Source organism: Macaca mulatta, chromosome 3, assembly GCF_049350105.2.
Source record: "Macaca mulatta isolate MMU2019108-1 chromosome 3, T2T-MMU8v2.0, whole genome shotgun sequence".
NCBI lineage: Eukaryota > Metazoa > Chordata > Mammalia > Primates > Cercopithecidae > Macaca > Macaca mulatta.
Window position 1 is genome coordinate 151880340 of NC_133408.1, and position 17747 is coordinate 151898086.

Sequence of the window (17747 nt, forward strand, 5' to 3'; positions counted from 1 at the left end):
CTTTGTTGATTGTTTCCTTTGCTGTACAGAAGCTTTTGAACTTTATGTGATTCCATTTGTTCATTTTTGCTTTGGCTACCTGTGCTTACGAGGTATTACTCAAGAAATCTTTGCTTAGTCCAGCATCCTGGAGAGTTTCCCCAATGTTTTTCTTTCAGTAGTTTCATAGTTTGAGGTCTTAGATTTAAGTCTTTAATCAATTTTAATTTTATTTTTGTATGTAGCAAGAGATAGGGGCCTAGTTTTATTCTTCTGCATATAGATATACGATTTTCCCAGCACCATTTATTGAAGAGACAGCTGGCCTTTTCCAATGTATGTTCTTGACACCTTTGTCAAAAATGAGCTCACTATAGATGTATGGATTTGTTTCTGGGTTTGAGGATGGTGAATTCCCCTCACCCTCGGGTGGGTCCAAAGGTGCCATCCAGGAGCCAGGGCCTAGAGTCAGAAACTGTAGGAATCTACCTAGTGCTCTATTCTACTGTGGCTGAGCTAGCACCCAAGCCACAAGTCAATATCTTTCCCACTCTCTACTCCCTTTCCAAAAGTAGAGAAATCTCTCCCCATGGCCACCACCACCCCAGGCCTGTGGCAAGTACTGTCCTGGCTACCACCTGTGTTCACTCAAGGCCCAAGGGCTCTTCAGTCAGCTTGTGGTGAATGCTGCCCGGCCTGAGACTCTCTCTTCAGGGCAGTGGGCTCCCTGCTGCTCCAAGGCAGGTCCAGCAATGTTGTCCAAGAGCCAAGGCCTGGAATCAAGGACCCTAGAGTCTGCTTGGTGCTCTCCCCCACTGTGGCTAAGGTGGTACCTAGGCTATAAGACCAGATCCCCCTTTGCTTTTCTTCCCTCTCCTTTTCTTCAGCAGAAAGAGTCTTCCTATAGCCACCACAGCTGGGAATGTGCAGGGTCACACCTGAAGCTCACACATCTCTGAGTCTCACCCAAGGCCCACAGCAAGTATTGCCTGGGTACTGTGCTAAGTATTCAGGGCCCAAGGGCTCTTTAGTCACCTGAATTCTGCCAGGACTAGGTCCTTCCTTGGGGCAGTGGATTCCATTCTGGCCCAGGGTGTGTCTAGAAATGTGGTCCAGGAGCTGGGGCCTAGAATGGGGACCTCAGGACTCTGCCCAGTTCCCTGTAGTACTGTGGATGAGCTTGTATCTAAGTTGCAAGGCAAAGTCCTCTTTGCTGTCCCCTCTCCTCTCAAGTGGAGGGAGAGGGTCTCCAGAGCTGCGAGCTGTGCTACCTGGGGTCGGGGGAGGGGTGGCACAACCACTTCCTTAGACACCATAGCTGGTGTCTCACTGGGTCACATGCACCCTGCATCCACTGGCTCTGAGCCCAGCACAGCACAGAGACTTGCCCGGTAATTGCAGTCCTCGTGGCCTAGTGCCTTTCAAATTTATTTGGGACCCAAGCACACTTTAGCCCGTGACTTGCTGGAACTCAGGTTGTGACCGCTGGTATGGGTGATTCCCCTCTGACTAGGGGTGGTCTGAATGCTCCCTCCATGCGCACCTGCCGAGTTCTGCCTGGTGTTGCTTTCTGCTTTGACAGGGCAACACTGAGTTCCAATGCGAAGTCCCGCAGTCACTGCACTCTGCCTCCACCAAACATACAGATTCTCTCTCCAGGCCACATGGCCTCTGCTGGGGGATGGGGGAAGGGTGACAAGAGCAATTCAAGACTGTCTTTCCTACCTTCTTCAGTGCCTCTTTCAGGGATATGAAGTTAAAACCAGGTACTGTGACTGCTCACCTGATTTTAGGTTCTTATGAAGGTGCATTTTTTTGTGTGTGGATAGTTTGTCAATTTGGTGTTCCTGCCAGGAGGATTACCAGTCAAGGCTTCTATTTGACCATCTTGCTCCCTGACATTCTAAAGTTGTGTTAGGTGTATCTGTGAACATGACCAGCCTCTCTGATGGAAAAGATGTGGGTTCTTCTGCACTCCAGCCTGGGCAACAGAGCAAGACCCGTCTCAAAAAAAAAAAAAAAAAAAAAAAAAAGATGTGGGTTCTTTGAGGGTAGGGTAGTTCTATTTTTGTTCTTCAATTGCTTGCTCCTCAGTACCTAGCACAGCCTTTTGCCTGAAAGTGAACTAGAAGGGAGAATTACTTTCTAGGGAAATATGTTCATAAAATTGTGATAAAATGAGTGTCAGCTAAGCCTTGCCTAATTTAAGAAAGGTTCTGTCTCATATGCTAGAACTAAAAGACAATTTATTAGTTTTCATTTTCAAATCATTGAGTCTTGCTCTATAGCAATTATATATATTAATATATAGTATGAGAAACATATATATATCACATTAGAAAAGTTTGAGAAATTCACATGTTCAAAAATAAGAATTTAAATCACTGGTTATATGGTACTTTCAGAAGTTTATTTTTTATTTATTTGCATTTTGCCTTTGTTTTTTGAGATAGGGTTTTGCTCTGTCACCCAGGCTGGAGTGAGGTGACACGATCACAGATCACTGAAGCCTCAACCTCCCAGGCCCAAGCAATCCTGTCACCTCAGCCTCCCAAGTAGCTGGGACCACAGGTGTATGCCACCATGCCCAGATAATTTTTTATTTTTTGGTAAAGACTGAGTCTTGCTATGTTGCCCAAGCTGGTCTTGAGCAGCTCAAGCGATCCTCCTGCATCAGCCTTTCAACATGCTGTGATTAGAGGCATGAGCCACAGCGCCCTGCCTTTATTAACTTTTATAGACATAAAAACATTCTTTACCTGTTCCGTAAAAACAAAACTAACAAAACTATTATATTAAAATATTGGTCATGTTAATGAATTAAGACATCAAACAGTAAAATAAAAATGTATCATAGCTACTTAATTTTTTAAATAGAGATAATCTTAGCCCCATAACTCAGAAATGTATGATTCTATTAAAAACATTAATTATAATAGGGGGCATCAGATAGGTGATTTACAATTTTCTAGTTGCCAACTCATTTCATTAAAGTATTAACTAGACTACTGTTTCCAAAGTAATGCTCTGTCAAATCAAATGAATTAAATTAGGTTAAATCCAACCTCTGTTAATGTACTGTGAAATTTCCACTGGGCATCACTTATTTAGAAAGTATAACACAGGCCGATAACCAGTCAAATCTAGCTGTGTCAGAGTTTACCTTCCCTTCTTTTCTATCTTTTCCTCTATAGAATTGAATAAATAAAAGCACTCACCAGTCACTTTGTTTCCCTGGTCTTGCCAAAGAGCCTTTTGTTTGTCAGTGGCTTTTGTTACATTGGCCCTCCTGTTCAGATCACTAACTTGTTTGCAGTAGGTTCTTCTGGTTAATTCGATTTACCAGAACCAAGGTTAGGATTTTAATGTCTTTTTTGCTTGTTTTCCCCTTTACTGTTGAAAAATCATTCTACATCTATATTCCCAAATCCCTAATGTCTGCTCCTTCTACTGCTAGAAAGGAAATAACGTGGAGAATTTAGTTCCTTTAGTATTCGCCTCTTAGAACACAATATACACCCAGCCTTGAATTCTACTTAGAGCCCCAGCATCCCTAGTCCTGGCCCTATCAAAGTAAGAACTCTTAATTTGAATTAGTCATCTTAATTTGAATGCTCTGAAGTGTCTTCAGTAGTGCAGAGTGAAAGCAGTAGTGAAAATGAAATGTCTTTGATGTGAAAGAGTATGTAAAGTAAGCACATAACATATAGTATAGCCCTTCATCCTTCATTTCATTTCCTTTTAGATTCTAAATCTCATTGGCATTAAACAGTAGAGTTATAGAAAGTATTTCTACAGAACTGAATATACTTAACCATATGTTTTTAACCATATTTTTTAACACTAGAAATCTCGTCTGATTTAAATCTACAAATACATCAATAATTTATATTAATAAAGAGGGATTTGTTTTTATCCATTTATTTTCTTTTCCTAGTATTTATTTCTATCATGAATTTATAATATTTCAAAAAGCTGTTTCCACATCATTGTTACTGTTGCATTATTAATGTAGACATCACTGATTCCTCTTTATGAAATTGATTAAGGTAAGAAGGTATCATGTATAAACCAGAAACATACATAATCTGTAGCCAAGAAATTTAATCAGTGCACCATTAGTTTCCCACTTTTTAACCAAAGTTGCTTGAGAAAGGAAATTTGACCACATTTTCATCATTAGGTAGTTTGAAACTAAGAAATGCCACATGGAAATGGGGCAGCAGTTAAAATCTTGGAATCTGCAGTGCTTTGCTGACATAAGAGGGAAAGGAGCTTCATCAGTATTGTCTTGTTAAACCTACAGTTCACCCATAATATGGATGGGAAATCAAGCCATTTCTATAAGAGGTCCACCTGAAGTCTACCAAATGGTTTGTTGCTGAGTCCATTGTTTAGTAGCTCCTGAACTCATTGAGAGTTTTCTAGACAAGAAGAATAGATTTGGAAATAACCAGCCCATTGTGGGGCAATCTGATGGATGGATGGATAGTATCTTAGGAATGTATAAGAAAGAAATGTCTGGGTATTTCTAGAAAGGTTGGACATGTTAATAGCTTTAATATTACAGTAGGATAGTTGCCAAATGTTCTTACTCAACCCTTACTTGTCTCATCTTTGCTATTGCTTATGCTTGCTTATAAATTGAACAAATAGGCTTCCCTAGAAACTATCAGATGATAAAAGATGCTACAAAGTTTAACACCTAAAACAGAGTTTTCTTTATAGAATGAGAGTGTAAAAATAAAAATTTGAGTGGAGGGGGAAGCAAAAGAGTTGTTTTTCCTGAGTCTCTGTGGAAAAATTTGTTGCCTTTTCTCAAATAAATTTTTGTTGTAGACAGAGTGCAATTATCTAGCCCTATTAGAGACTTTCCAGAATACATAACCCCATAATTTTAGAACCCACTCCTATTAATTATAGTAAATTATAGAAAATTAATTATAGCAATTATTAGTAAATTGCTGTGTTTATATAAAGGTAACATGTTACTTCCAGAAACAGTAGTCCAAAGGGTTAACTTTAAAGGTGGAGATTTCAGGCACTGTGATAACCAGATATTAAGAATTACGTTTACCAAGGGTATTTATCTGTAGTTTCCATATTATGCCGTGTGTAACTATTGCCTGTTCTGTCTTCAGGCTGTCTCCTTCTGCTCTGACTGCAAAATGAGAATAACTAGAATGATGGTTATTTTAGTAAGTTATTTTGTTGTTTGAAATCCCAACTGAATGACACTATTCATTTGCACATTATAAATAAAAATGGTAGGTCAAATGATAGAAAAATATAGTATAAGTAACAGGATACATGATTTTTCCATTTTTATGGGTCCCCAGAACCCTTTAAGAATCTATTAATTTTTATTTTATTTTACTTATTTTATTTTATTTTTGAGACAGTCTCACTGTGTCTCCCAGGCTGGAGTGCAGTTGCGCGATCTCCACTCACTGAAAGCTCTGCCTCCCAGGTTCACACCATTCTCCTGCCTCAGCCTCCCGAGTAGCTGGGACTACAGGCGCCCGCCACCATACCTGGCTAATTTTTTTGTATTTTTAGTAGAGACATGTTAGCCAGGATGGTCTTGATCTCCTGACCTCATGATCTGCCCACCTCAGCCTTCCAAAGTGCTGGGATTACAGGCCTGAGACACTGCGCCGGTGAAGAATCCATTAATATTAAATCAAGAGACTTTCTTCCCAGAAAAAATTCACTACACACGGTATTGATATAGTTTCCCACTGAACTCCCGAAACCCCAGTCTCTGAATCAAGTACCCACTGACCTCAGGTTAAGAACATCTGCATAAATTCCATCTGTCTTGTGTAATAGACTAGTCAATAGCCACATGTGGCTATTTAAATTTAAATTTAAATTCAATTCCCGAGTCTCACTATTCACGTTTTAAATGCTGAACCGCCACATATGCTTAATAGCGTTGTTGGACAGAGTAGGTATAGAGCATTTTCTTCATCACAGAAAGTTATGTTGAGCAGCATCAGGTTAGATGATTTTAACATAGCCTGTTTGTCTTATCATTATATTTATTTATGTGTATGTGTTTATATAGAAATACATAGTTTGAAAACCCAGTATAGATATTGTAAAAAAAAAAAAAAAAAAAAAAATCAGTCTCTTTTAGGCACCAAATACAAATCTATTGCTAAAACATATGTTTGACTAAAAGTAACGCAGCAGGCTAACTTAGCTAGGCCTTCAGGACTGTTGTAGGATCATTTGTTTTTTATCTTTTGTCTCAGTTGCATTCTCCATAGTGGTAGTTCCAAATCTTTCCCCCTTTTTTTAACCCTTGTCTTGGGTTAAATATGGATGGAGCTTATCTCATATGCTTAGAAAACTGAGGCTATCCATATAAATCCCCTCACTTTCCTTTATGTCTATTATCAAAAATTTCCTTGTGTTTTCTCCCTTTTCTCTTAATTTAATGTTCTGCAGAAATGGCAAAGTGATGAACAGAGTGCAAAAGCCTTAGAATTTCAACAGTATAGTCAGGACCTAAGAGTAGATAGCTGGGAAGTAGGCTTATTCTGTTTTATTGAAAGTGATGGCAAAAACCACAATTACTTTTGCACAACCTAACCTGGGCTTCACTCTTGTGTGATTTAATTCTTTATATCTGTGTTGGGGCCCTAGAATGTGTATTTTGAATTAATCCATAGGAATTGCTAATAGATATCCGTGCATATGATGCCCATCTCTCTTCATCCTCAAACATAAAACCATTCTCATTATTACCAGGATTAGTAATAGGAACTAACCTATAATTGAGCATGTGTCAGACACTCATGTGCTTTACATTGATTTCCTTGTTTAACACTTAGAACAATCTCTGTTGGGTGGAACACTCTGTCAGGTGGACATTTTGATTAATTCATTTTATGTTGTGGAAACAGGCTAAGAGAGGTTAAAATAAATAGGGTTGGTTAATGGAAAGTAATGGGACCATGATTCCTCCAGCCTTGACTAAAGTCATCTGACTTTTCTCTCCTCCTCTCCATTTTTTAAAATTATGGTTAAAAAAAAATATATAACATGAAATCTATCCTCTTCACAAATTTTTGAATGTACACTAGTATTAAGTATATATACATTATTGTACAACAGATCTCTAGAACTTTTTCATCTTCCATTACTGAAATTCCATACTCATGAAACAGTAATTCCCCTTTTCCCCACTCTCCCCAGCCCTGGCAACCACCATTCTACTTTCTGCTTCAGTAAGTTTGACCACATACCTCATATAAGTAGAATCGTGTAGGTCGTTTTCCTTCTGTGACTGGCTTATTTCTCTTATAATATCTTCAAGGTTCATTCCTTTTTAAGGCTGAATACTATTCATTGTATTTAAATACTATATTATCTTTGTCCATACATCTACTATTTCTACCTCTTGGCTATTCTGAGTAATGCTTCAATGAACATAAAAGTACAATTATTTCTTTGAGATCTTGTTTTCAGTTCTTTTGGATAAATAACCAGAAGTGTGACGGCTGGCTCATATGATAGTTCTATTTTTAATTTTTTGAAGAACCTCCAAATTGGTTTTGATAGCATAAGGTGCATCACTTTACATTCCCACCAACAGTACACAAGGTTGTCAGTGTCTCTACATCCTTGCCAACACATGTGACTTTCTGGATTTTTTTTAATAATGGCCACCTTGGGAGGTACAAGATGATATCTCATTGTGGTTTTGATTTCCATTTCCCTGGTGATTAGCACCTTTTCATATACCTATTGGATGTTACATATGTCTTCTTTGAAGAAATGTCTATTCCAGTCCTTTGCTTATTTTTTAATCTGGTTTATTTGGGCTTTTTGCTATTGAGTTGTAGGTTTTAATATACAGTTGACCCTTGAACAATTCGGGGATTAGGGTCACCAGCTCCCTGCCCAGTCGAAAATTTTTTTTTTTTTTCTTTTTTTTGAGACGGAGTCTCGCTCTGTCGCCCAGGCTGGAGTGCAGTGGCCGGATCTTAGCTCACTGCAAGCTCCGCCTCCCGGGTTTACGCCATTCTCCTGCCTCAGCCTCCCGAGTAGCTGGAACTACAGGCGCCCGCCACCTCGCCTGGCTAGTTTTTTGTATTTTTTAGTAGAGACGGGGTTTCACCGTGCTAGCCAGGATGGTCTCGATCTCCTGACCTTGTGATCCGCCCGTCTCGGCCTCCCAGAGTGCTGGGATTACAGGCTTGAGCCACCGCACCTGGCCGAAAATCTTATATATAACTTTTTACTCCCTCAAAATGTAACTACTTGGAGTCTACTGTTGACTGGAATGTACCAGTCAATTCACATGTATTTTGTATGTATTTGTATATACCGTATAGAATATATACCGTATTTCTAACAATAAAATAAGCTAGAGAAAAGAAATTTTTTTAAAAACATAAGGAAGAGAAAATATATTTACTACCCATGAAGTGGAAGTGCATCATCATAAAGGTCTTCATCCTCATTGTCTTCCGATTGAGTAGGCTGAGGAGGAGGATGGATTGGTTGTGCTGTTTCAGGGGTGGCTGAGGCTGAAGATATGGACAAGGTGGAAGGGGAGGCAGGAGAGATGGGCACACTAGATATAAACTTCTATTGAAATAAATTCCTAAGTGGATGTGCATAGTTCAAATTCTTGTTTTTCGAGGGTCAGCTGCATGCTGGATATTAATCCCTTTTCATTGACTCAGAGCAGCCTGTGGGAGGCTTAGCTTCAGTGCAAATGGGATTTCAGGGCACCACACCTGAGGTCCTCTTGTCAATTATGCTCATGGCAGCAGGAGCTTTGAATGGCGCATTTCCATGGTCATTACACCTACTGAATCAGGATCTGCAGTTTAACAAAATCTCCAAGTGATTTATGTGCTCACTGAAGAACTTTGAGAAGCGCTTCCCTAGAATAATAATTTGACACTTTGAGGGTCTTCCCCAGAATCAATAAAAATGTTAATAATCAGCATAGAATCTCCTCAAAAATTCACCTTCCTTGGAATGGTGTTTTTTTACAGTTCATTTGAACAGAGTTGCTGTTCAAAGTGAGAACTAGAGCAGATAATTTGTTGTTAATGTGTAACACATGTGCAAAGTGGATCTGGGACCAAACCAAAATTTCCAAGATGTTTGCCTCTTTGCTAAAAGGAGATAGGATAGATGTGATTTACTTCCTTTTGTATTTTAGGGTTCAAGGTCCCTGTGGCAGAGGATTATATATTTCTGTATCTATTGTCTTTTGTTGTTGTTGTTGGTTTTTTGGGGTTTTTTTTTTGTTTGTTTGTTTTGGGTTTTTTTGTTTTTTGATACCAAGTCTCACTCTGTCACCCAGACTGGAGTGCAGTGACACAGTCTCAGCTCACTGCAACTTCTGCCCCTTGGGTTCAAGCAATTCTCCTGCCTCAGCTTCCCAAGTAGCTGGGACTGCAGGCGCCCACCACCATGCCCGGCTAATGTTTTTGTGTTTGTAGTGGAGATGGGGTTTCACCATGTGGCTGGGCTGGTCTTGAACTCCTTACCTCAAGTAATCCACTCACCTCAGCCTTCCAAAGTGCTGGGATTACAGGCATGAGCCACTGCACCCAGCCTCTATTGTCTTTAACATGGAGTAAGATATAAATGTGACACTTGCAGTGACAGCTGGAAGTAATCTGTCAGACAAATCTTACTGAATTATGTTTGCTGGTCCATTGCTCAGTAATTTAGAGATTCTCTGTTGGACAGAATGACTATCAAATAAGCCTTGAAACAAGGCCATGTCACCTAATTTAGGGACTTTTCCTTAGGTTTAAAATACCCACACTGTTACATGATCAAGATATTCACACAATCCTCGTGTTATCATCCTCTGAACCACTGATTTCCAGGCAGTGGTCTAGGGACTACTTGGTAAAAATTACATTTTCTAAGTCTACAGTAAGGTCTTGAAGTCAGTATTTTTAAAAAAGCTCTCCAGGTGATAAAACTCAAATTTGGAAACCACTGCTCTTAGCTAAAATATATTCAGGATTCAGGTCTATCTCACATAAACATCCTCTGGTAGAGTGGTATTACTTACTCTGAATTCCAAATGCCACTGTTGCTTGCTTACTAGGGAGTATACTTACATGAAGAGTGAAAAAAGAATTCAAAATTTTCAAATTAAATGTAACATACTTTTATTACTCTCAGCAGTATTTATTATCTTAGAATTCAATGTAATTTTTACATCATTGCTTGTTATTTACTAGTGGGCCTGTTACACCAAGGCCCATAGCACTAAACATCTGGCTGTAAATATAGTTGAACTACCCTCAATCACAGGCAGAGAAAGTTCCTCTAAAGACAGCCACAGGTGTTCCCTGAAACAGGACTTTCCTAGAAACTGAGTACCTTTGGTCCATTATTTATTCTTTCATGTCTTCATTCAGCAAATACTTATCAAATACCAGCCATTCGATAACTATTTCAGCTATTCCAGGCCACTGGATTCTTTTTTTATTTATTTTTATTTTATTATTTCTTTTCTTTCTTTCAAGACGGAGTCTTGCTGTCACCCAGGCTGGAGTGCAATGGCATGATGTCGGCTCACTGCAACCTCCCCCTCCTGGGTTCAAGCAGTTCTCCTGCCTCAGCCTCCTGAGTAGCTGGGATTACAGGCTTGCACCACCATGTCCTGCTAATTTTTGTGTTTTTAGTAGAGACGGGATTTCACCGTGTTGGCCAGGGTGGTCTCAAACTCCTGACCTCGTGATCTGCCCACCTCGGCCTCCTAAAGTGCTGGGCTTACAGGTATGAGCCACCACACCCAGCCAGGCCACTGTATTCTATACCAGCTGTATGAGAATAAGTAAGACTTAGTCCTTGACCTTAAGGAGTTCACAGACTAGCATAGTAATAGAGGTATACATGTAAATAATTAATTACAACAAAGATATTTGTTCTTGTTGGGCATGGAGAGATGGGGTGGGCCAAGCCCACAGGAGAACCTGGAGAGGGGCCTGGCAGACAGAACAGTACAAATGCATCACATAAGACACCAGTCTGTGCTGCCCTTATCTATCAGACATAAAAGGAATATCTAACTTCTGAACAGATCAAGTGACTACATTTAAAATATAATTCATTATCCTTCCCTGCTATAAGACAAACAAAACCTGCTTCTGTACATGTATTCCTTGACTGGTGACTGGCACTTCATTTTGTGCTGTCTCCCCAGCCAGGAACATGGGAGGCTTCTCCTTCACTCCCTGTAGCCATACAGTAATCAAGAACTGTACATTTAACCTCTATCCCTCTTCTCTCCTCTATCCACTGCTATTGTTGCTGCCTCAGACAAGCCCTCAGGCTTAGACACTGCAGTAGTTTCCCAACTGGTCTCCCTAGATTGAGATCTGCCTCTTTCCAGTCCATTCTTGTATCAGTTTAGAACATAAGTGGCTTTACTTCCTGTAGGAAATGATCTAAACTCTTATGTATTGGTTAGGAGTGCTGACACGTAAGCAAGACTGCTTGGATTCAAACCCTGGCTTCATCACTTGATAGCTGCAGGCAGGTCATTTCACCTCTCACACCCTCAGTTCCTTCATCTGTAAAACAGGGGTGGAAGTGGAATCTCCTTCATAGGGTTATTGTGAGGGTTGAGTTAATAGCGTACATGTGACGTTGTTAACAATGCCTGGCACAAAATAAATACACAATGATTATGTTAATCATAGTGGGGTAGCGGGTTAATTCAGTATACATGTCAGGTAAATAAAGTCAACTAGAACTTACTTTGCCGTCTAAGGGCTAACAACCTGAAGTGGGGCAAAGAAGACGAAGAGATAAACAAATTGCTCCGTATGATCAATGCTGTTATAATTTTGAGCAAGGTGCCAAAAAATCATTTGGGAATCAGAAAACTATAAAATCTTTTTATCTAAAAATGTTCTATTAAAACTTATTTTCTGGCTGGGTGCAGTGGCTCACACCTATAATCCCAGCACTTTGAGAGACCGAGGTGGGAGGCTCACTTAAGTTCAGGAGTTTGAGACCAGCCAGGCCGGCGAAACCTGGTCTCTACTGAAAATACAAAAATTAGCCAGGCATAGTAACCTGTAATCCCAGCTACTCGGGAGGCTGACGCAGGAGAATCGCTTGAACCCGGGAGGCGGAGGTTGCAGTGAGCTGAGATTTTGCCCCGGCACTCCAGCATGGGCAACAGAGTGAGACTCTGTTACATAGTAACTCAAGCCGGGAAATACAACTTAATACCTCCCAAACCACAAGTTTCTCATGCATGAAATTTGCATAGTCATGATTTTGTTTCTAGACCTTTGCAGTAACCACAGGCAGTTTGGTTCTGGTATGTGTGAATATTTAGGTCCATTCTCTTAGGAATAATTTGAAAAAAAAGAAATTGAGCATTAGACATACAAAAGGGAAAAACAGATGAACCACAGAGGAATAATAGAGAGATTGCAATAAAGCCTTGGGAAAAAATAAGGAAAATTATGGAGATGAACTGTACTCTAGCGATTTTTGGACAATGTGGGCCATTGAGATTTGTATAAGAATTACTATGGGGTATCATGGAGACTGAAGGACATTGGCAGAATACATATAAATACAAAGTAGCTTATAAATGTATATATATAAATTCACAGCACCAAACATACATACTAAAGAAGAAACAGTTGGAGAAATGCCATTTGGTACAGGGAGCAGAATAGCATAGTGTTTGAGTTTAGGCTCAACTCGTAATGTTTAGGCTACTGACTAACATTTTGACTTTGAAAAGTTAGTTAAGTTTTCTAAATATTAATTCTCTCATCTGGAAGATTGGATAATAAGATAATTAGAATTAATTAGGAAAATGTCCTAATACACTTTGCAGGTTATTTGCAAATAGCAAGTAGCTGATAAATGTTAGTTATGCTGTTGATGATGATTATAAATACCATAGGCTTGTTTTCAGCAGTCAAACCAGTAAATTTCTATATATCTCAACTAAATTTGTGGAAAGGATGTAATATAGTATTTGTTATTTCCTACACGGCAGGTAATATTTACTAATATTACCTTTATTTAGAATATGCTGCCTTTTGTAGCTATATACTAGTGGATGTAAAATACTATCATAGAGTTTCGTAAGTATATTACTTATCTCTCTTTCCCCCATTCTGTTTTTCACATTTGAGTTTAAATTCCTACGAAAGTTAACCTACTACTAAAAAATATAACCTACAACTGAAGAACTATAGAAATTCCAGAACTCCTTGATTTCATTACCTAATTTAATAAATACAGTAATTGATAACACCAGTTTTGTTAATAGTGCTTCTAAAGGGCTTATGTATTTTAAATAGTCTCCCTGCTGTCATGTATATCCTATGTGTTCTCACCTTATCTGATATTAATTTTGTGAACAAGGATAAACAGTTTGATTTAGCATACTTTAATGTGACTAGAGTATGTTTGAGTGATGTATTAGAAGCCCTCTTCTATGGGACATCTTTCTTCTCCAGCTCAGTTAAGTGACTCCCCCAACCCCTGCTCCTGTAAACCCTGTACATTCTCCATCTCTTTATATTTTTTACTTGTACCTTCAAACAGACTATGAGCAGTTTAACCTTGGTGGCAATGACCATATCATACAACATTGAGCATCTCAGTAGATAGTCAGTTGATTTTTGTTAAGTTAATGAATGAATGCTGCCCTCTTACATTGCTTATATAATCCTTTTATTTATTTTTTTTTTTTTGAGACAGAGTCTTGCTGTGTCACCAGGCTGGAGTGCAGTGATGCAATCTCTGCTCACTGAAACCTCCACCTCCTGGATTCAAGCGATTCTCCTGCCTCAGCCTCCTGAGTAGCTAGGACTACAGGTGTGCACCACCACACCCAGCTTATTTTTGTATTTTTTTAGTAGAAATGGGGTTTCACCATGCTGGCCAGGATGGTCTCGATCTCTTGACCTTGTGATCCACCCGCCTCTGCCTCCCAAAGTGCTGGGATTATAGGCGTGAGCCACCACACTTACATAATTCTTAAACCATGGTCACCAGTATACCAGTGACCGATTCAATTAATTCATTAATTAAGAATGCTTTTAAAAAGAAGATAAAGTAAGAAAAATAGGAAACTTTTTTTTTTTTAACAGAGTCTCGCCCTGTCACCCAGGTTGGAGTGCAATGGCGCCATCTAGGCTCACTGCAGCCTTTACCTCCCAGGTTCAAGCAACTCTTCTGCCTCAGCCTCCCCAGTAACTGGGATTACAGGCACACGCCACCAAACTCGGCTAATTTTTTGTATTTTTAGTAGAGACGGGGTTTCACCATGTTGGCCAGGCTGGTCTTGAACTCCTGACGTTGTGATCCTCCCACCTCGGCCTCCCAAAGTGCTGGGATTACAGGTGTGAGCCCCCGCACTTATATAATTCTTAAGCCATGGTCACCAGTGTACCAGTGACTGATTCAATTAATTCATAAATTAAGAATGCCTTTAAAAAGACGATAAAGAAAAGAGTAGGAAACTTTAATGGGAGAACTAATATTAACCTAATTCTAAAAATTTGTCTGTGGCATAGTTTTTGGGTCTTTCTTTCTGAAGAAAGTTCTTTTCTTTCTGAAGGTTGCCTGCCCTTCTGCAAATGCCAGAGGCCTTACCCTAGTTTGTTTACCCCAGTTTCCTGATTACTAACTACTAAATAGCCTGTATAAGGTGACAGGTCTAGACGTCCACTCTGGCAGACTAAAGGAGGCTACTGTCACAACTGGCTGTGGTTTTAGGCTCTGAAATGAGAGACATAGACTTTACACACTTCAGCTCTTAAAGATACTGTAGATGATGTTAGGAACAGGCATAATATAGACAGGAAAAATGTTTACCACATTACATATGTCTAGTGATTGAGCAGTCATCTATGTTCACAGAAGCCTGAATACATACTTGTATGATAGGCAAATGATAAACATAAATCAACATAGAAAATTGCCATGAGGGCCACCTAGCACATACTGTGTCTACCCAGTGTGAGAGCTTTGTTCTTCTTTGTGACAAATAATCAAGAAACAGGAAAGAGTTTGCAGGTATGACGGGAAGCAGCTTAAAAGACAGGCCTGGCATCATCTGTAGCCTTAATGTATACCATTTACTTCCCTTGGTGTGATGATTTTCAGCCGTAGGTCACAATTGAGCCTTAGAACCTTAACCCAGAGTGTTGCAGCCTTCCCCCTTGCAAGTACCCCAGGAATTGCTGCCATTGGCCAGCGTCCAAGAAGAAGGCTTGAACAGCTGCCCTGACAAATGGGTTTCCCCTATTCAAGCAAGCAAATGAGGAGTTTGAGCTGCTTTGCAATACTCCCTGCCTCTGGGCTGCAAATGCTGTTTAAAATAATAATAAAGTATCCTACTCTCTAGCACTATGTATTTTTCCTTTTGGAGACATGTAAATATCTTTAGGATGTTTTTAATGCAGGAGGTGGGAAATCATCCATATGAAGAGTTGGTTTCAGCTTTTCTTTCTTTTTTTTTTCTTTTGGTCTCTTCCAGACAGTAAGGATTGTATCCTGGAGCCGCTTTCCCTGCCAGAAAGTCCAGGTGGCACCACCACTTTAGAAGGTTCTCCATCTGTGCCTTGTATTTTCTGTGAAGAACATTTTCCTGTGGCTGAACAAGACAAACTTCTGAAGCACATGATTATTGAGCATAAGATTGTCATAGCTGATATCAAGTTAGTTGCTGATTTCCGAAGGTAAGTTTTGTTTTTGTCCTTAAAAGAATTAAATTTGACCAGGTGTGGTGGCTCATGTCTGTAATCCTAGTACTTTGGGAGGCCAAGGTGGAAGGATCACCTGAGGCCAGGAGTTCAAGATGCCAGCTCTAAAAAAAATTTTTTTAAATTAGCTAGGCTCAATGGCATGCACCTGTAGTTCCAGCTACTTGGGAGGTTGAGGCAGGAGGGCTGCTTGCACCCGGGAGTTCGAGGCTGCAGGGAGTTATGGTTATACCATTGCGCTCCAGCCTGGGTGACAGAATGAGACCCTGTCTCTTAAGAAAGAGAATTAAATGTATTGTTTATTAAAGGAGTGGCATAATCTATAAATAAAATAATTCCTATACAAATATGAAAATTCATATTCATTTTCAGGTTTCTCCTTACACTTAAAAAAGAACGTTACAACTCTTTTGTACTTCTGAGATTTTTTTGTTTTTGTTTTTGTTTTTGTTTTTTGAGACAGAGTTTCACTGTTGTCAGCCAGACCAGAGTGCAGTGGCACGATCTCAGCTCATTGCAACCTCTGCCTCCCATGTTCAAATGATTCTCTTGCCTCAGCCTCCCAAGTAGCTGGGATTACAGGCACCTGCCACCATGCCCAGCTAATTTTTGTATTTTTAGTAGAGATAGAGTTTCACCATGTTGGCCAGGCCTGTCTCGAACTCCTGAGCTCAGGTGATCTGCCCGCCTCGGCCTCCCACAGTGCTGGGATTAGTCATGAGCCACTGCGCCCAGCCAACTTCTTTTAGACTTTAAAAAATATCTTTGCATTATTTTTCTTGCATCTGTAAGTTTGAGAATATCACATACTAATGGTGTTTTTTTTGTTTTTTTTTTTTTTTTGAGACGGAGTCTCGCTGTGTCGCCCAGGCTGGAGTGCAGTGGCCGGATCTTGGCTCACTGCAAGCTCTGCCTCCCGGGTTTACACCATTCTCCTGCCTCAGCCTCCCGAGTAGCTGGGACTACAGGCGTCCGCCACCTCGCCCGGCTGGGTTTTTTTTTTTGTATTTTTTTTAGTAGAGACGGGGTTTCACCGTGTTAGCCAGGATGGTCTCGATCTCCTGACCTCGTGATCCACCCATCTTGGCCTCCCAAAGTGCTGGGATTACAGGCTTGAGCCACTGCGCCTGGCCACTAATTTATTTTCTCTAAAGAGATGAACTTTCCAAAGAGTAGGTAATACCCCCTTTGCAGCATTCCATGACATTGTAGATCTTATTGATGTCTCCCAGATTATGTCTCATGTTTTAGGCCATAGACATTCTCTGAGTGGGTCCTTCCAGTAATTCCAGAATAGACTTGGCAACAGGACACTGAAAAGGCAGTGTTTGGGAATGGGATCCTTGGATCCTTTCAAGCCGAAAGGATATTGCCCAAACAAATCTCAGTTTAAGTGTTGTGATGAGGTTGATTCCTTTTATCCCAATTTATAATTTCTGGAAGTAGTTGTCGAAGAGAAATACCTTCCCTATACAGTTACTGAAAGCATTAAATTTGGTGTATCTGGTAACATCCCATTTTGAGGTATTCTGTCCTGATTTCCCCATAAAACATTGTAGTAGCCCAGACATTCAATACCCCTGCATCTAAACTCTGTTTCTCCCAGGCCATATAAAACACTCCTAGCAAACAACTTCTTTCTCACGATAGGTCTTGCAGAACAGCAAGCTGTATTATTAAGAGCTGACTATGAAAGTAGGCAACCTGGGGTTGAGTGCAGGCTTTCACACTTCCTAATCTTGTGATTTCCTGCAAGCTGCCTAACTACTCTAAGCATTGGTTTTTTCATCTATAAAATGAGGGTAACACCAGCCCTCACGGTTATTAAATATTACATAAAACAAAGTATGGAATGTGAGGGCGATCTGGCTGCGACATCTGTCACCCCATTAATCGCTAAGGTTGATTCAACTGATCTGGCTGGCTAAGTGGCTGTCCTCTTCCTCCCTCACCACTCCGTGTTCGTGCCTCTCAAAGCTGTGTTCTCAAAGAGGACAACCATCCCTGCTAGAAGAGGACCAGTCT

The 17747-nt window shown here is 40.1% G+C and overlaps 1 protein-coding gene across 2 annotated transcripts in view; it reads left to right on the forward strand.

Annotated features, from left to right (window-relative positions):
- The window catches only part of ZNF277 (zinc finger protein 277), a 144195-nt gene that overhangs the window by 70523 nt on the left and 55925 nt on the right, over positions 1 to 17747 (forward strand). The window contains exon 2 of one of the 2 annotated variants that reach the window (XM_001099338.5): positions 15497 to 15698. In XM_001099338.5, the coding sequence (XP_001099338.3) occupies positions 15497 to 15698 (202 nt within the window). The remainder of the gene's footprint in view (positions 1 to 15496; positions 15699 to 17747) is intronic. The other variant, XM_015134763.3, reaches the window with a different exon arrangement.